The sequence below is a fragment of the Drosophila takahashii genome, chromosome X (assembly GCF_030179915.1).
Source record: "Drosophila takahashii strain IR98-3 E-12201 chromosome X, DtakHiC1v2, whole genome shotgun sequence".
NCBI lineage: Eukaryota > Metazoa > Arthropoda > Insecta > Diptera > Drosophilidae > Drosophila > Drosophila takahashii.
Window position 1 is genome coordinate 22261618 of NC_091683.1, and position 20532 is coordinate 22282149.

At 36.7% G+C, this 20532-nt stretch overlaps 2 protein-coding genes across 10 annotated transcripts in view; one reads left to right on the forward strand and one right to left on the reverse strand.

Moving 5' to 3' along the window:
* On the forward strand, window positions 1-8066 carry LOC108065536 (sodium/potassium/calcium exchanger 4). 5 transcript variants are annotated; one of them, XM_070218773.1, is made up of 7 exons: window positions 5-174; window positions 1059-1268; window positions 1970-2157; window positions 2224-2407; window positions 3867-4238; window positions 4553-4728; window positions 7934-8066. In XM_070218773.1, the coding sequence occupies exons 1-7, from the start codon at window positions 129-131 to the stop codon at window positions 7949-7951; spliced, it is 1194 nt and encodes a 397-aa protein (XP_070074874.1). In that variant the 5' UTR covers window positions 5-128; the 3' UTR covers window positions 7952-8066. The 5 variants fall into 5 exon arrangements, with proteins under 5 accessions (XP_070074875.1, XP_070074876.1, XP_070074874.1 ...); XM_070218775.1 differs by lacking the exon at window positions 3867-4238 and having other exon boundaries at window positions 3-174; window positions 2224-2321; XM_017153542.3 differs by lacking the exon at window positions 7934-8066 and having other exon boundaries at window positions 4553-4939.
* Window positions 7647-20532, reverse strand: part of zyd (sodium/potassium/calcium exchanger zydeco) — a 24928-nt gene continuing 12042 nt past the window's right edge. For 2 of the 5 annotated variants that reach the window (XM_017153795.3, XM_070218770.1), the window contains exons 3-9: window positions 13634-13807; window positions 13377-13564; window positions 13119-13305; window positions 9536-9616; window positions 8881-9399; window positions 8488-8589; window positions 7647-8429 (exon numbers count right to left, since the gene is read on the reverse strand). In XM_017153795.3, coding sequence (XP_017009284.2) covers window positions 8092-8429; window positions 8488-8589; window positions 8881-9399; window positions 9536-9616; window positions 13119-13305; window positions 13377-13564; window positions 13634-13807 — 1589 coding nt within the window. In that variant the 3' untranslated portion in view covers window positions 7647-8091. Of the gene's footprint in view, window positions 8430-8487; window positions 8590-8880; window positions 9400-9535; window positions 9617-13118; window positions 13306-13376; window positions 13565-13633; window positions 13808-14484; window positions 14657-20532 lie in introns of those variants that run through there. The other 3 variants (XM_017153797.3, XM_070218772.1, XM_070218771.1) reach the window with 3 other exon arrangements.

Here is a 20532-nt window from a genome sequence, read left to right on the forward strand (position 1 = left end):
GGCGATGCTTTCTTTACTTAATCAAAACAAATTTTTGTTGATGTTATCTTATGTAGACATTAAATATTTTGATAATTTACATGTAAAATTGTGAAATAGTTCTGCTAACACTGATTCATATTAGCACCATGCTCTCCGTCTGGGACTCTACCAACTTCAAGCATAATAATAATGGTAAGCACAAGATACTGATTAAAATTTATGAGAGTTTATTTGTCTAGTCTTAAAGTTTTTATTAATTTTGAGTCAACTGCAATTAAAACTCCACCTCCACGTCGGGAGGGACGATCAACCCTGTACTTTGTGAACTTAGTTGGAAAGACTTCCGAACTAAGAATTTCCGGTTTTAACCAAGTTTCTGTAAACACAATAAGACAAGGAAAATCTATCAGTATACAATTTGGTCAACTTACTTTGTAAACCTCTTGTATTCTGATAGGAAAACAAACTATGGCAGCTATATAATATAGTGATCCAGAAATATTAAAAAATGATGTTCCCAAGAGTAGAAGGTAATATTTCATAAAACACCGAAGCCAGAATATTTAAGATTTTTTTTTAATCTTTCCTATGGGAGCTATAAGATATAGTTGTCTGATCCGGCCAGTTCCGACTTATATACTACCTGCAATAGAAAGAAGAGTTTTGGGAAAGTTTCATCCAGACAGGCGGACATGGCTAGATCGACTCGTCTAGTGTTTCTGATCAAGAATATATTTTTATACCCTTACAGAGGGTATTATATATTCAGTCAGATGTTTGCAACGCAGTGAGACGTTTCCGATTACAATTTGTCTTTTTTTAGCAAATTTCGAAATATTATTTTCGGGTTTACTTAGTATAAATGCCCAAATAGTAGATGTAAACAAAATGTCAGGCAAATTAAAAATGTGAAAAAGTAATTTTTTGCGAAATCAGTTTGTAAAAGATGCAATATAAAATTTCACGTAATATTAATGAATTAAAAACGGTCAAAAAATTACATAATTTTGTAGTAATTGATATTGATTAAAATATATTTGGGCTTATTATGGATTTAATAAATTTTGTTATTTCAGAATGGAACCACTTCGCGTTCGTATATAGGAGCGTTGAAATGGATGACCTTAATTGCACTCTGCCGGCCATTTTGGAGTTCCCCAACTTTATGCGACAGAAAAGTTGGGTTGCAACCGTAATGTGCTTTTTCCTCAGCATGTACCTCTTCATAGTCCTGGCGATTGTTTGCGACGAATATTTGGTGCCAGCGATGGAGCGTTTGTGCTACAGTAAGATTTGATCAAATAAAAACACCTCTTAACGAGGTAAAAAACTATGACGATCGCGCCTTCAACATACAAAAGTTCTGATATCAACATTTGTGACGAAAAATTATTAGAGTCGTCATTAAATAGGGGAGAGGTCTGTAGGTTGGTACACCTTTTATTTTTAATCTGCCATTTCGACATTCACTTATGAAACTTTACGCCATTGGTACTGATCGAAAGGTTATTTTATTAGCTTAATAAAAAAGAAAAAAAAATATTTTTTTCCTTAGGGAAAACTGAAAAAGTCGTCCTAAAACATGTGTACGCAGATCAAGTTTGAAAGCCGACCCGATCGGACGTCCATATCCTATAGCTCCCATAGGAACAATCGGATAAAGCTTTCACAAAATTAAGATATTTCGCTCAGTGTACGAGCTATTGAATCTTATTAAATCTTATTATTTTACGCATACCTTGATCAGGGTAAAAGCGCGTGCCGATCGGACGTCTATATCCTATAGCTCCCATAGGAACAATAGGGTGAAAAATTTTAAAATTTTATTTTTTTCAATTATAAAATATTTTGTTGCTTATTAATTCATGTTGCTATTGGAGTCAAATTTAAATTTGTGAAATCTGCAAGGGTATTAAAACTTCGGCTTGCCGATGTTAGCTTCCGTCCTCGCTTTTAATTTACGTAACAACTGCTCATATTTAAACAGCGCTGCGTATGACATATGATGTTGCCGGAGCCACTTTTTTGGCTGCTGCCACTTCGGCGCCTGAACTCTTCGTAGCCTTTGTGGGAACCTTTATCACTCACGGCGACATAGGAGTGGGCACAATCGTGGGATCCTCCGTGTTCAATATCCTGGTAATTGCAGCCGTGTGCGGCATCCTTACTCCACCGGTGCGTAGTAATCACAAATTAAATTAGATACAGTCTCATAAGCATCTTATTTTCTATTTTTTGCAGAGCAAGCTGGATTGGTGGCCGATATCGAGGGATACAATTTGGTACCTCGTGGCCATCGCGTCTCTTACGATTGTATTGTGGGACTCGCTGGTCAAGTGGTATGAAGCTACTGTTTTTGTACTACTATACCTAGCTTATCTCATTCAACTAATCCTGGACCGCCGGATACAGAATTTGGTTCGCAGTAAGGAGAATACTTTTTATACCCGTTACTCGTAGAGTCAAAGGGTATGTTGTATTCTTGATCAGGGTCACCGAGTCGATATAACCATGTCCGTTGTCTGTCTGCCTCGCACAGGTTAAACTAAGTTTAAAATAAAACTAAAGCATTACCTAGCAAACAAAAAAAAATTTACAGAGACTGGGGATTGAGCCGAGGACCTCGTCACTTTGGTTTGTTTTGTGTTAAATTTCCCAAGACATTTACACTCTAGGCTATATTTTGGGATCATATGAATTTCAATTGCAACTAGTTAAATTCCAGTTTTCTTTTAACTAGACCCCAATATGTATTTGTTCTACCAGTTAAATATTTTTAAGGTTTTTATACCCGTTACTCGTAGAGTAAAAGGGTATATTGTAATCGTGCAAAAGTATGTGACAGCAAGAAGGAGGCGTTTCCGACCATATAAAGTATATATATTCTTGATCAGGGTCACTACCCGAGTCGATATAGCCATGTCTGTCTGCCTGTCTGGATGAACGCTTAGATCTCGGAAACTACAAAAGATAGAAGGTTGGGATTTCCTACACATATTCTTGGGCTTCCTACGCAGCGCAAGTTTATTTGATCAAGGTGCCACGCCCCCTATAACGCCCACAAACCGCAAAAAGCCGTGTCGCCCACAGTTTTGTGTATGAATAGTACCAATTCCGTGCCATAGATGGCGCGTCGCCGCGTGCTCAACACTCCTGCTGGTGCTGAAAAAAGCTGGTCACTCTAACTTGGAATATGTGAATGCAAAATGTAAATTTTTTGAAATATTAAAGTTGTTAAGCTGAGTAACGGGTATTTAATAGTCGAGGAACTCGACTAGCGTTCTCTCTCTCTCTCTTGTCAAGAAAGAACGCTATAGTCGGGTTGGTGTCCCGACTATCTAATACCCGTCACTCAGCTAAAGGGAGTGCAAGGGAGATGGATATATACAATTTTTTTGATTGCGCATAACTTTTTAATGAATGGTCCGATTTGAAAAATGTCTTCTACATTTCAATAGGTATAAATATACACAACAAAATTGCATTTATAGTTCTCGGAATTCTTTAAATGTTTGGGCGCCAGACACATTTTAAAATCGTTAGTGGGCGATTGTGGGCGTGGCGCTCATCTGTAACAAACATGCGCTGCGTAGGAAGCCCAAGAATATGTGTGGAAAATCTCAACCTTCTAGCTTTTGTAGTTTCCGAGATCTCAGTGTTCATACGGACAGACAGACGGACATGGCTAGATCGACTCGGCTAGTGATCCTGATCAGAAATATATATACTTTCAGGGTCGGAAACGCTTCTTTCAACCTGTAAAATACTTTTTCACTAACACAATTTTCCCTTTTACTATATGAGTAACGGGTACAAAAATATTTTTAAGATAAAATTAAACTTGCAAGGACTTTTCTATAGCTAAGAAAAATACTCTTTCTCAGAGGCGCATACGGAGTCGGAGTTATTGGACGAGGATCCGATGACGCGTGAGGATGAGCCGCTGAAGGGATTCCGAGAGCACGTGTGCACGAAACCGGAATCAGGCTCTAATTGTTGTCAGTGGACCTGGTGGGCGATCAAATATCCCGCGGAACTGGTGCTTGCCTGCACCATCCCTAGTGTTAGGTCAATTTTCTTCCTGTCCATGCTTCTGTCCATTCTTTGGATTAGTGCGATATCCTATCTGCTTGCCTGGTTTTTAACCGTTGTAGGCTTCAACCTTCACATTCCGGACTCGATCATGGGGCTCACTGTATTAGCCGCCGGCACCAGTGTGCCAGAAGTGGCGTCCTCCTATATCGTATCCAAAAAGGGTAAGTAATTCCACGTTTTACATAGTGGAGATAGACTATACATTATGTATGTTATACTTTACTATAAGTAAATTGCACTGGGCAGATCATCAGAGTGTGTGTGCAGGGTTATGTTCTGCCCACCCGCTGCTCGCTCACGTATACTGTAGGACAGCGGTCTGCACACACACTCTGATGATCTTTATATTTTGTTTATTAATTCATGTTGCTATTGTAGTCAAATTTTAATTCGTGAAATTTGCAAGGGTATTACAACTTCGGCTTGCCGAAGATAGCTTCCGTCCTCGTTTTTACTAATATACCTCTCTTCTTAGGTTATGGTTCAATGGCCATCTGCAATGCTATTGGCTCAAACACGTTCGACATATTCGTATGTCTGGGTCTGCCTTGGCTATTAAAGAGCCTGATTACCCAGCACAGTATCGTGATCGATTCCTCGGCTCTCACCATCACTTCGGCTATGCTAGTAGTGACCGCCATCATCCTTTATGTGAGTTTTCTGATCAGCAAATTTTTGTTAGGCAAGATCGTTGGTTGGATTAGCCTGATCTCCTATATACTCTTTCTTATCATTGCTTGTTTACTGGAGATGTTGTTCAGCAAAGAGAATATGTGCGACATTGACGAACCCTAAGGAATATAAAGTCCTATATGACCAATCGTTTGATACAATTTTAGTTGAAACAGTTATAATAAACATTTTTAACTGTCAGCAAAAGTGAGACTATTGTTTTTTACTCGGCTTTGGGATAAACTTTCGTTTAGCTCCTACCCCCAATTTTTTTCAAACTTTCCATATTGACGTGTTTTTGGGTCCTGATTACGGGAAAAATAGCCAAAGTTGGCGCAAATAACGGGATCTTGAAAAATAACGGTAAAAATCGTAAAATTTTCGGTTTTTTGCAGTTTTTTCGGAAAATAAAAGAAAAATCAAAAAATGACAAAAACAGAAGATATTTATAAAACGGATCTTTTGTGTATTAATCATTTTCTTCGTAAACATAAAGGTTTTCGAGGAAAAACTAAAAGAAGTATTTTAAATTGGGTGTGAACATTTTAAAATACTGCAATATCCCGCCATAAAATGCCGATGGACCTATTTTGCCTTTTTATACGATGTATCGTGTTCATGCTCTTCGAAAAAAGGAAATGGAACGGATGACCTGAATGAAAACTGGATAAGCTTTTAAAGAAAGTAGTAAGGCGATTTTTGTTTAAAAAAATTTTTGCCTGCGATTTTATAAATGATTTATATGTATTTTTTGTTAATACATTTTATTTCCGTTGTATAATTTGTGTTTTATTTTGTTTTCTAAATGTTATATTTAACTACGAGAACTGAAATGCTCTTCCTAAAAAATGTAATAATTCTCTCAGCTGCTCGAGGTTGAGAGTAACTTAATACAAAAAAAAAAAAAAAATAAAAAATGTAATGCCATTCTCGTGCTTAGGTAGTATCATCGCTAATATCGATATAAATTTTGACACACCGATACAATATGAAGCTTTTGTGCGATATATCGGGCAAAATGACGCAAGTGTGCTCCAACGGTTTTTTATTTTTAAACACTGTGAAAAAATATTCTTATTTAGCGTTTTTAAAGAAAACTATTAGTTTTACAGAAAAAATTTATAAAACATAAAATACTCATTTATTTAATAGCTTTCATTTAGCTAGCTTTTTGATTAAGTTATTATATTCGAAGATATTTAAGAAAAACAGTTTTTACCGTTATTTTCCATGATCCCGTTATTTGCGCCAACTTTGACTTTTTTTCCAATAATCAGGACCCCAAATAACGTGGATTTTGGAGCTAAACGGAAGTTCACCCCATTTTTTTTTCAAGCCCCAGGAAAAAAGTTAAAAATTTGACTATCAAAAAAAATTGTCTAATTTGTCAAAGGGTGCTTAATAGGTTAAGAACATTTTTGTGTCATTTAAACGGAATTGAAGCGCTCTTTCTATAGGTGCCAACATGTTTATATTATAAGTTCAAAATATGAGTACAGTTAACATTCAAATTTGTGAAAATACTTTTGACTAGGGTTGTATATTGAAGCAAACAAAAAAAATAACAGCTAACCTAAATTCAGAATACAATAATATGTACATTAGGGCGGTCCAAAAAATTAAATTCTTTTCTCACCCCTTAGCATGATATAATAAAGCATGCAAAAAATGTATGTGAAAACAAAAAATTTTTTTTTGAGATTTAGACCTTGCGAAACGTTTTCAAAGTTCGCTTTAAAATTACTCATACGACATGTATAAAAGTTCGAATTTGGTCGAACAAAATCGTTTCTTGTCTTGTCAAATTATGAATTTCGTTGGAATAATTGTTTAAAAAAAAGTAGAGCAAAACAACAACTGAATTGTTGATATCTATGCAACCTTGATCAGAAAAACTTTTTGATCGAAGGCAACAGTGCGTATGGGTGATAAACTTTGAAACCAATTCGCAGACCCTAAAACACGATTTTTTTAAAAATTTTCTTTTGGTATACATTGAATACCGCAATGCGCACCGTATAAGCGGATAAGAGTAGGACCTTAAAAATTTCCATACAAATGTGGACCGCCCTAATGTACATTTATATGTTCAATGCAATTTTAGAATTATCTTGATTTCCTATGTAAACTGGGTTCCTATTTTCTGACTTTTATTTAACAGTAGTCTTTCTGAAACCCTTTTAGGTGACTGTTAACTTAAAAGGGTCTCACCGAGTGGTTATTGAAAGACCGATTGCTTTGTTGCCGAACGGTCGGACCGAAACCGACAAGCAAAACCACAAAAGGGTTCCGCTTAGAGTGAGAGTTTGTGAGCAAAATTTTTTTCGGTTTTGTCGAGATTCAAACTGCCTTAGGAAAATCGGTTGACAGTTATTTGCAGTTATTTATGTATGGGTCGAGGATTCGAATGATCTTTGGGCTGGATAACTCTCAAAATGGAATCTATTAGATTATATTTAATCAGAAAAAAAATTTTGTTAAGTTTAATCATTGGAACCAGGAAAAATCGATGGTGTCGTATAATTTTGAAACAATCACAACTAGCCGTAAAATATACTATATTTCGAAAAATTAGCGGTAAGTCCTTGAAAAGAGGATCAAGGACGCGTGGTATTTTTTTCGTACACATGATACATTGTTCTTTCGATCTGCATTAAAATGTTTCGCTTTCTATAAACAACAACAATACTACAAAATTAAAAAAAAGGTATGGGTGTCGTATAGTTTTGAAACACACCTTAGCCTAAACATGTGAGTTTCAACGTTAATCGAGACAAAGACTCAAATTTTAAATGTAGTGCGACCAACAGTATGTGTTTCGTACTAAATGTAAAAAATTAAGTTAATCTTACCACAAACCAAAGAAATTCCATTAACAACATTTGCTATCATTCCACTCTTTGTTAAATCTCATATATATTAATCATATAAATACATTATTAAATTTTTTAGTGTGGTTTTGGTTTTGTGTTTCGCCCTTTAATTTCTTTTCATATCTTCTCATCTATTTTCAATTTTTCATTTGGTTTCTAACCGAAGGTTGTGAAAGAGTCTACTTTAATAATAATAATAAAAAAAAAAGTATTATTACAATAACAGCATAACGTATAACGTAACTCAACTATCGAGGAAGATAGAATAGAACAGAAAATTCATATTAATTAATTAAACGACTGCACTCCAGCCAGCTGCCGGAAACTGAATCGGAAAACGGAACCAGCACTAGATGACTGGCCTTTCTACACTCCATCCATTCATTCAAAATGGTGAATCGTTCATCCACACCTCATACTCCACAAGTCGGCCTTCGTATATCGCGCTATCATCGGATACAGATCCATCTCATGATCGACCGCATGTGGGCAGGTTAACGCGGAAGAACACGTTGAGTTCGATGAGGGAGGCGAAAACCATGAAAACCAGGTACATCACCAGACAGGCGGTGCCCACCTTCTTGTCCAATTTGAACTTGTTTGTGGAGAACGTTAGATACAGCAGAAACAGCGTCGACAGCAAAGTGATCGCCGAGTACTCCAATCCAGCCGAGTTTATGGCCACGTAGTTCTGTCCCGGTTGGATCGGAAAGAAGACAGCTTTGATTAGCCAGGGAACCCCCAGGCACAGCAGGATGTCGAAGGTGTTTGACCCAATTGAGTTGCAGATCCCCATCGATCCGTGACCTGTGGCAGATACTTGAATAGACCACACTTCATCAGATATCGTTTTTTGACCACTCACCACGCTTCGCCACGATCACACTGGATACAGCTTCGGGAACGCTAGTTCCAGCCGCCAGGAATGTAATCCCCATCACCGAGTCAGGTATCTTAAGTGTATCACCTGTGTAGAAAGAAAATAAGAAATAAAGTCATTAAAATATGTATATATGGCGAATATCCACAGAGAACGATATAGTCGGGTTGGTGTCCCGACTATCTAATACCCGTCACTCGGCTAAAGGAAGTGGGAGGGAGATGGATGAAAAAAATAAAATAGAATGATAGCCAAATTTATCGATGGTCACTATCGCTGTTTTCACAACCCTTAGGGGTTCACCAATTATTTAAAGACTGCTAGTCTAAGACCGGAGAATAAGTAAGTAGTAATTTAATAATCATGCACATATCTCACCGATAATGGTTATCATCCACGCAACCACGTAAGACAGCGATCCTATCCAGACGATGCACATTATGAAGGTAAGCGGGAAAATCTTGTTGTTCTTGGCCTTCTTGCAGTCGGGGATGGCGATGCGAAATAGGAGATGAATCGGCCAGATAATGAGCCAGGTAAACTGTGCAAAACAGCTCTTATCCTTCGGGTATGTGAGCAGGGAGTAGCCCTCTTCCTCGCGATCCTCATCAGCGGCAGCCACAGCTAGCTGGGACTCTGCCTCGCCACCGTCCATTTGTGCCATAAGGGCAATGGAGCCCGGTTCAGAAGGAACATCACCTGCCGCCCTTCCTCCTTCTCCTTCAGCTCCGACACTGTGCGTGGTGGTGCCTATCGCGGTGGTCATGGCTGAGGTGGTGATCGAAATGGTGGTAGTGCCGCCACTGGTGGTGCCTGTAGCCTTCGGCGGGTCATTGTTTAGTCCTCCGTTCAGCTGAATGTTAGCCATGTTCTGGCATATACGATTTTCCACGAGCTCTGCAAAGGTGATTTTTAGAGTAAATTAAAGGCAGCTAATAGTTTGGTTTAGAAAGCGGGACCATGTCAGGAGTCAGATGTAGTGAATGCTACGTGTTGGCTGGTATGAAGGTGGATTTGGTGGTTTCTTGTGTACCTGGTTCCTTCTCATTGCTGTTTTTTGTGTGTATGCTGCAGTTGGAGGACCGGCTGCGCGAACGCGCCTGCTTTACGCCACCTGTGTAGTATCGTGAGAGTAAGGTTTTGCAAATATGTATTGTATTGTAAAATCTTAAAGTATAGCTCTAAAAGCTTAGAATCGGCATTGTTTTTTACCCTTAAAGAGGGATAATGAATTCAATCAGAAGTATGCAACACAGTGAAGGAGACGTTTCCGATTCTACAAAGTATATATATTCTTGATCTAATTGTGGGCGCCAGACACTGAAATAAACTTGCGCTGCGTAGGAAGCCCAACCTTCATAGCTTTTGTAGTTTCCGAGATCTCAGCATTCATACAGACAGACAGATGGACAGACAGACGGACATGGCTAGATCGACTTGGCTATATATATATATATATATATATATATATATATATATATATATACTTTATGGGGTCGGAAACGCTTCCATCTAGCTGTTACATACTTTTGCACGAATACAATATACTCTTTTACTCTACGTGTAACGCGTATAAACATATGAAAACATTAATTTTTGAGTAATTTCTGCACCCAGAAAAAAAAGTACGAAAAAAATCAAGAACATTTTTCATGATTTGCGAACAATCCGTTCTCCTTTTTTTGTTCTCACATTTTGAACGTTTGTTCTTAAATCTAGAACGCCGTTCGTAAAGACAAAACCTTCTGTTCATAAAAGTGGAACAGTGTTCATAAAAATTTCCAGCTTTGAACCAGTCGGTCTGAATATGCGAAAATTGGTCTCAAATTTCGAACGCCGTTCATGAAAAAGCTACGATATAAGGGTTATTTTTATTGAAAATCGATTGTTTGTTCGCCACATTGTTTGTGTTTCTGGTGAGTGTTAATTGCAAAGAAAGTGCTAAAATGGAAAACAAACTGGATATTAACGTATTTACGTGAAAGTATGATGGTAAGAATTAAATGGAAGATCATTTTACATTAATCCAAGTAAAATATAGTGTAATTTATCAGACAACGAGGAAGTTTGCAGTGAAATAACCGGCGACGACGCTCAGCTGTTAACGTTTTTGGAGAAGCATCAGATTATGCAAGTGTATTCCCAAGTGTATTCGAAATATATATAAAACTAAAAATTTGTACGCATTTTTATTATGGCGATTTGAATTATTAAAAAACCGTTCTTAATTTAAGAACGATATGTTCATAAGTAAGAAGGTACCGCTCGCAGAATTTTGCTGAGGCGTTCGAAAATGGTCCCTTTTCGGTTCACAGAAAAATACCAGTTAGTTTCCTATTTAAACCCATTATGTTTCTAAGGCTGGGATGACATATTCAATTTGTATCATCAATTTATTGTGCGGCGAACCTGGCGAATTCAAATGACAGTACATTCAAATGTATTTATTTTCCCCATAACGCTTATTTTTGCTTAGTATTCGTAATATTTTTACGGAATTTTAACTATGAACGGTAACATTTACTTGTGACAAGTTTTGCAAATAAATAGTTCTAGTGAAAATGGTTTGCTGGCGAGATGAGGGCATCAATTGTCCTAATGATGTTGTTCAAAATGCACCGTATATTTGGAATACAGTTGCGGACAAAAGTCTACGGACGACCCCCTTTTTGGGAGTTCCCCCACTCCTATTGTTTTTACGGGAAAAGTAATGATGCAGTTTTGTTCTTAATGTTATTAATATACAAAAACCAAACTTGTATTCTTATTCTCACAAAACTTTAAAAGTTACGGACGAAAAACTTAAAAATGGCATTGACAAAAGTCTACGGACGATTTTTTACATAGAACTTTCAAAATTTTCGATCCAAAATTACCCAAACCTGCTCTATAATGTGTATGCCCAGGCCTTATGGTGGTGAAAACAATTGCCGGAAAGCATAAAACAGCAGCCAATTCTTCAGGATATGCGCCGTATGCTTGGGATCATTATCCTGTTGGTGAATCAAGATGGTTCCGAGGCATTATTTGTCCACAGATACCTTCAAATTATGTTCAAATATGGTCTCATACTGAGAACGAACCATAATACCCTCGACTATGACCAAATTTCCTCATCCCGAGGCTTCAAAAGGTTACGGAAGTTTACAAATTTATGAAATCCTACGATGGTGTGTCTTAACGCAGCGGAGTCATTCTAATAACATTCGAACTCTATAACCTTCCATCTAAAATCTAAATTTCATGGCACTCGGTAAAATCAACCCAATCCCATGAGATGCAAGTCTTGCCAACTCCTCGGTCACACAACCAAAAAATGTGGAAACACCGCACTTTGCTCCGAATGTGCCCAACCACTCCCATTCCCCAAACAAATTCACAAAAATCTGCTGTGCCAATTGCTCTGGCGAGCATCCGACCATTTCCAGACAATGTCCTAAGTACCAAGAACAAAGAGAAATACTTAAAATAAAAACAGTCAGAAAATGCACTATGCGTGAAGCCAAAACAATATACAAAACAACGTCACATAATCCGGTTAATACCGCTTCTTACTCTTCAGTAGCCAAATCATCAAATCATCATAGCGAGAACGCAAACCTTTCCCCATCCTCCAGTCCCCTTCTCCCAGTCCCCTTCCCCCATCCCACAGTGCCCTATCCCCACAACCCCTAATCAGCCAAAGCGATGCGGTCCACTTCCTCATAAATAATAAAAGGAATCAATGTCTCAGCTAATGTAGCTATCCCACAAACCAAACCCTCTCTATATCCGCGAAATGTTTCTTGGTGGAGCAAAACTCTGCATGATCTAAGGCAACAAAAGCAATCTTTCTGGCATGCATACAAACAAACTCAGAGCACCGCTGCCCTGATTTCCTATAGAAAATCGGATGCTCTATTTAAATACAGAGTACAACAGGACATCTGGAAAAACAGAACAGAACATCGAACTGGAAGACTGGTCGTCGTTTAACCACTGGTAGCAGTAAAATCCTGGCAAAAAGGACATCAAGTTCCCTACTTCGATCAACAGAACATACATATGTATGTTAGCAGAACAACTAAGTTTTAAAACAAAAAATGTTAAAACCAGACAAACTAAATTTTTTCTTTCACGAATAATTTACGTCAAAATAACGGCAAATTCCCATTAAAAAGATTTTGGAAATTTTGCACTTTGGTGTGGGTTGATATCAACTTAGCAGAACATCTTATAATTTTAAAAATAATTGAGCGGCAAATTTTTTTTTTTTCACGAATAATTTACGGATAAGTAACGGCAAATTGTCGATAGAAAAAAATTTTCATTTTCAAAAGTTGCATTGCTAACTTTATGCACATAATTTCAGGACCTTTCCAAAAACAATTAAATCCAATTATTTTCTGTATAATAAATAACACAGTTTTTGAAACAGTTTGACCGTTGAATAGGAATAATATACAAAACTGTTAAAAATTACTTTTATTTTAAAAGTGATAACTGTTACAGTCTCTGACTTATTTGTGCAAGCACGTGGCCAATACGAAGTAATATATTTAAATCTTCGCATATCGATGCACCTGAAGTTGACTATTGTTACCAAGGGGGTTAGGATCTTTAGGAATATCACTCACCTTTGGCGCACTTTTGGAACGTTTTGTCGAAATACATGACCGCCAGGTAGACGGCGTACAGGGAGACCAGGATGAGGGCTTCGTACCACTCGACGCGCTCGTCGTGCATCACACAGATGAGAATGGCCACTGTAACTCCGTAGGCAATACTGTCCCGTGTCAACGGCCACCAGTCCAGGGGTATAGTCTGGATTGTAGGAGAGGATTAGGAGATAAGACAATTAGTACTATAAGGCACCCAAAGAGGACTGCACTTGCCATTCCAGCTCCAATTCCGCAACAGGCGGCGACTGCCAGGATGTTAAATACCGCCGATCCGACAATCGTGCCCACTCCGATATCACCCTCCGTGATAAAGGTGCCTATCACGTTAACAAACAGCTCTGGGGCGGAGGTGGCCGCAGCCATGAACGTGGCCCCCGCCACATCATTGGACATGTTGAGTGCTAGTAATTGGTTAATATGGATGCGTAAGTAATAAATATTCAAAGTCCCAACGAACCCCGCTGACGAACCTGCACATATTTTCTCAACTGCTGGCACGAAGTACTCATCACACACTACGGCTAAGGCTACGAATAAATATAAACTGGCTATAACATGAAGTACAACAGCACCGGACTGCCTTTGCGCCTCCGAGAAAAGATCCCTGGGGAAGTCGTCGATGGCGGGCTGAGTGCAATTTATATCTGTAAGATATGGCACAGTAAAAAGTCGTTCAATGATTGTTAGTTTAAGCCCATTTACAAAATAAGGTATTTATGTCAATCATTTGTTCTATAATTTATTTATTTAATTCAATGTTATTTAGTTTTTATCATAGCGCAGCAAGCTTGCACTTATATTTGTAGCACTAGTCACGTTTAAATTCAAACTTATAATTATAACTAATCTAAGACTTTATTTATGTAGCATACTTATGTGTCGTACCTTTTTAATTGATTATTAATTCCTCTTATGAAGTATATTTAAGTAATTTAGGTAATTTGTTTCATGCTTTTAATGACACGCTTTTTTTAATTTTTTTGTATAGCATTCCACTTAAGTTTCTTTAATTTATTATAATAGTATTTACTTCTTAAAAACATTTATAAAAACTGTATAATGAAAAGAGCTTAAGCCTAAGGTTTGAAAGTCTTTCCTTTCTCATCTCTTCAAATAAATAATACCTTTAATTTACAACATTCTTATAAGCACAAAATAAGTTTTCTTACTGACTATTTTTAGAAGTCTTAGGATAACTGTATGTTATCAATTTTCCAAACTTCTTTATAAGCCTTTGGTGTATTAATATATTATCGATTTTATCTTAGGTCTATCTATATTTTATGTTTGAAAAGGTATAAAATTCACTGGTTTTGCGCACATTTCATACTGCTACTGCCACAATGTTTAACCCAACAAAAAAAAAACGAATATCAATCAATTGAGGAACAAGGGTCCCCGAATCGCCGAATTTTCCCGAGAGCCTCGTCTTTCTTTTCTTTCTGTATCACAAGTCGGAGTCTCAAGCGTCGGTAATGAACTAAACCAGCACAGCTCCAAGAAATACCACAAGACTGGCGATCTGAACCCAGAACGTGGCACCCAGTGCCCCGCACCCCAGGAATCGAACCTCAAACATAAGCCGAAATGGAAACTGCACGAGATACTGGCACAATTACACGAGATACCCATACAGATGCAACTTAAGCAACTGGCCAGCGATACAAATACATCTGCTGGTACCGAAACAGAATCCGAATTAGAACCGAAACAGAAACAGAAACAGAAGCCGAGCCGAAGCCTCGCTTTCTTATTATCGTAGCTCATAGATGTACTTGATCATCGATCAAATATGCGACGATCGGCAGCGGAAGCGATAAATACGCCTTTGATGTCATCAAATTTAATTGCAAATCAACAAAACTGAAGCCGCACGCTGAAACCTCATCCGAATTGAAACTGAGAACTATGCCGGGAGCTAAAAACAGTTCCACTAGCGGAAAACTGCAAGCACATCAACACGGGGAAAAATGGGCGACCAAATCCCAATTCAATGAATTTCAAGTGTAATTTAATCTAACATAGCAAATAGTATTTGGATAGAATTTTAAATAATTTAATGATTTTCCTGGTCGGCCTGTTTCTAATTTGAAAACCCTTTACCAGGGTACTTTTACTTATGTCAGAGGTTTGTAACTTAGTGAAGGAGAAGTAAAGTATAAATAAAATAAGCAAATTCTTAATCAGCATCACTTGGCAAGTCTTTTTCAAGGCCGTTTGCATACTCTGTTTGAGAGCTAAATGGGGGTGTCAAATAAGCCGCACAGAGTTGAAATATACTGAAATTTATATTGCGCTATTATATTCAGCGCTAAGCGCTAAGTCCGAAAGACTTTCAACAATTATATAGACCCTTAAATATATATATATATATGCTATTGATAAACAATTAAAATATAAAGCTATGATCAGTTTCATATAAATAATATGTAATACCTAAAATAAGTTGTTGCGATGTCAAGTCGATAATAAAATTAAAATTCTATTCAATTACACTATTCTAAAATTAAAGGAAATAATAATTGTAGTATTCACATATATATCTATACAGGTAAATAAATAAATTTTACGTTTTGTAACGTAGTGCTCATAATTGTATTCTGTTAGCAATAATACATTCAATAAAATCTTATCAATGCTAAAATGGTTTTAATCTGGATTCTTACATAAATAAAATTATTAGATTTACAGCAGTTTTAGCTTTTGGATTTAAACCTTTCGCCACCGTGAAACTTTTTTAATTGTAAACTTTATTTTTGTTCTAAACGTATGTAACCTCAAGTAAATAATAAGGAAGAGTGTAAAAATGTTAATTTAATTTTTTTCATCATTTGATTTGCCATATTAGGATTCCTTTTTTTTCGTGCAGAGCACCTGAGTCGGTTCCCGGTGCCGAGAACAAGAAGCGACGGACCGACTTTAAGCCACAAATTGAAACAATAAATGCTGACCAAACCCAACGCGTAAAGGCAGCCACAATAACACTCATAATAGCCATCGATTGAGCGGCATGAGTTGATGGATGCCATGGGCAGGTCGGGGAAGATTTGGAGATTTATACATAGACACTGAGGTGACCGTACGTCGTCATATATATAAAATAGCACAGCGCAACATGGTAAATGGGACCCTTTTGTAAACAAATTTCAATTTCTATAACAGCGATATCTTGAAAATCAATTAAAATTTCTCTTTTATCTGAAAGTGCAATCTCTTAACGAGAATTTCCTAAAGCATTTCATTACCTTTTGTCAATATTTACAACAAAGCAGTCAAAATTTCAAGCAGGTTATAGATCTAACTAAAATATACGGTACAAATTGAACTAATATGGCTAAACGGCTCCACAAAAAAAAAATAAGGGCACGCTCCATAACAGTAAAAATGTAGTTCAGTGTAATTAGAAAGCCCAAGCCAGTAATCACTCAAGCATATGAAGCGCTATTGTATGCCTGACCCAATCACACAAATTGTGTTTTGTTCGTCGTATGTTTCAATCGAAATCATCGGACTCTGAGTTTTTGGTCTGTCGATTAACGCAGGGGATTAGCGGGGGGCTACCAATAATTCAAACTATAACTGGAAATTTGTTCAGAATAAATTTTAAAGATTTCTACTTTATTTTAAAAGCAATAAAGAAAGCCAAAGCTTATATGTCCTTGCAGAGTGTTTCTAAGGCAAAATTAAATGGAAATTCTGAAATATTCAAAAACCATTCCCCAGAGAAGAAGCTAATATACATGTAGGATTGACAGTCCTATTACATAACAGATCAGTTGTTCTGTTCCATAACATTTTTCGTTAGTTTTAAAAAGCGTAAAAAATGCCCATGAGCAGAGGAAGGTCGCGTGTATCTCAGTTATATTACAGTGTCAAAATTAAGTACAAAACTGTTTACAAGAACTGCATTCATCGAAGAATAGATCGTGCCTAATGGGCTTACGAAATTTAGCCATTTATAGCTGTTTCCCGCTAAACTAGACAGTTTTTCTAAAAGTGGTGTAACTAATGTTTTTATATCGAGCTGTTTAACACCATATAAAATTTCCAGGACTTTAAACCAACGTTTTTGGACAGACAGACAAACCGACAAACAAAATTAAATTTTCATTTTGGGAAGAAGAAGAAAATCTTCTTTTGGCTATAACTTTTGAACGAAGCGTCTGATTTGATTGCGAGGGGGCATTTGTCCCCACCGGCCCCAACAAATTAAGCTTTTTCACTTTCACCGCTCTCTCTCCCAAGCCAATTGATTTTCTAAAAGTCTTGGAATACAATCCTGTTAGTTTTTGCGATACCTTTCGATACGTGTATCACTCATTATGATCGGACCATAACAGCAAATTTTCAATTCTGCGGCTATATATAGTAGTCGCCTTCGGACACTCACTACATGGACGGCCGTCCATAGTGATAAACTTGCGCTGCGTAGGAAGCCCAAGAATATGTGTGGGTAATCCCAACTTTCTATTTTTTTAGTGGTTTTGGGATCTCAGCGTTCATACGGATGGACAGACAGACAGACATGGCTATATCGACTCGGCTATATCGACTCGGCTAGTGACCCTGATCAAGAATATATATACTTTATTGGGTCGGAAACGCTTCATTCTCCCTGTTACATACTTTTGCACGAATACAATATACACTCAAAATAAATTTAACCCTAAATTTTAGAAAATCGCCATTAAAATTTCTTTTTTCTAAATACAAGAAAGTAATTTCTAAATCTAAGGAAATTTTTCTTAAGTAAGAAAGTTTTTCTTAAATCCAGGAAGTATTTCTTAAATGTAGAAAATGGTTACCATGAACTAAAATCACCCTAAAATCTAGAAAAAATGCCCTTAAACTTAGAAATAATTTTCTGAAAAATAGAAAGGCAAACGAAAATAATAAAATATTTTGGCAACACTTTTTCTAAAAATGAGTGCCCTAACCCTAAAATTAAGCTAACCCTAAATAATAGAAACATTTTCTAAAAAGTAGAAAGTTTTTCTAAAAAATAGAAATAGTTGTTTTCACATGCTCTGGCACACCAAAATGTTCAATACCAGAACTTGTCAGATGCCGGGCGGCTGTACTCGTAGCGCAGACGGTTAAAGCGCTTGGTTAGAAATCGAATCGACCCTGGTTCGAGTCCCAGAGCAAACTATTTTTTAAGTTTTTTTTTAAAGTTTTTTTTAAGTTTTTTTTTAAATTAGTTTTTTTACTCTTTTTTTTATTCCTTTTTTTTTATTGATGGCAAGCGGTAAACCGAAAATAATTTGGTTTATATTTAGCTATTTACTATATACTACACATAATATAAATTGCGATAGCATAAATATATACAGAAGTATATATGTATGTAAATAAGTAAAACGCGAATGGTCAAAATTATGCAATTAGTATTAAAATGTATTCTCTGCTTGACCCTTTACATACAATGCTCGGTTTGCCACAGCAAATTTAAGTGCTACAATGGCCCAGTATGTAGGCCGTTCGCTCCTCGCGCGGGAGACCCGGGTTCGATTCTCACCGACGGAAGATAAAATATATTATGATATAATATTTCATGAAGATAAAATATTAACTAATCATAATTTCTACATTCCCAATCTTCCGCAGTCCCGTAGTCCACATTTACAACAACATTTGGCTTTGGTTAGATAAGAAATCCAAGCGCAAATACATAATAATAAATACATAACCTTTAACATTCACAATATACAAGACTCACAACGCCTGCATATGTATGTATATAGGGAGGAGTACATAATATAAACGTATATTCAAAAAAAAATCATGATTGAACATGTTTTTTTGTTTTGTTTTTAATTTCTATTTTTTAGGAAAATTTCCTACTTTTTAGAAATTTTTGCCCTTAAATTTAGTAAAATTACCCTAAAATTTAGAAATATGACGTCAAAAAAAATCAAAAATATAGAAAAATGTGACCCTAAAATTTAGGGCGAGCTTGTCTTGAAGACAAAAGTAGGGCGATTTCCTTGACGTTAGGGTTGATTTTATTTTGAGTGTATATACTTTATGGGGTCGGAAACATCTTTTTCACTGCGTTGCAAACTTCTGACTGAAATCATAATATCCTCTGCAAGGGTATACAAATGGCCAATATACCTCTGATATACCTGAACAGGACCCATCGCGATAAAGCTCTCAAAGAAGGTAAGTATGTATTTGAACTGCAAGGGTATACAAACTTTGGCCTGCCGAAGTTAACTTCTGTTCTTGGTTTAGTGTGTCATTTAATATGAATGATCTAAAAGGGTATATAAACTTCGGCTGGCCGAAGCTAGCCCCCTTTTTTTGTTTTTTATGTGCTTGTTTATACACCCAGGTAAATTTGACCTGGTCGAAAAGAGCATTTAATGTAAAAATTAAATGGTTTTGCATGACCCGAAATTTACATGGCCATATCGATTTTACGGGAACATGCTTTTTTTTAAGTATGCGATGGACCCCAGTGTGAAGTCGGAGTTAGCTTGCGAAGATATAGATATAGATACATATGTACTTAAAACAAGGAATGACAGCGCATATGCAGACGAAGATTGAGGGATGCAGACAGTCGGAGTCCGGGGTCAATTGAGACAAACGCATTTTATAACCGTCAACCCGCATAATGCAATAATGCTTAATAAACATTTACAGCGTTCCGTTGTTATAGCGACTGACCCAACGACAGGGAATGGGCAGGAGAGAAAGACGAGCGTTAATGATAATCAATTTATCGTGGCTAACAATCAGCAAAACATTGAATCACAGTAAATTAAGTTAACTTTAATTGAATGAGCGACGCATAAACAAGGCATTAAAATGTATCGAATTCCTAAAATTTTGGAAATATAAAGTCTCAAGATTTGGGAAATAAAATATGTTAATTTTGCAAACGTCACAATTAACTAAGTTCAAACTCTAAAATAAACAAGTGAAACCGAAAATAAAATAAAAAAACAAGAGAGAACGCTGTACTCGGGTTGGTGTCCCGAATATCTAATAATCGTACGTCAGCTAAAGGGAGTGCGAGGGAGATAGATATATAAACAATTTTGATTGCGTATAACTTTTTAATGAATGGTCCCATTTGAAAAATGTCTTCTACATTTCGATAGGTATAAATATACAGGGGTGGTCAAAAGTATTTTCACAAATGTTAATGTTAACTGTACTTATATTTTAAACTTATAATATAAACTTTTGGCACCTATGGAAAGAGCACATTAATTCCGTTTAAATGACACAAAAATGTTCTTAACCCATTAAGACCCCTTTGAAAAGTGAGCAAATTTTGCGAAAGTCAAATTTTCAACTTTTTTTCTGGGGCCTAAAACAAAAATGTTTTGATGCAAAGTTGTTCCCCAATCAAAAT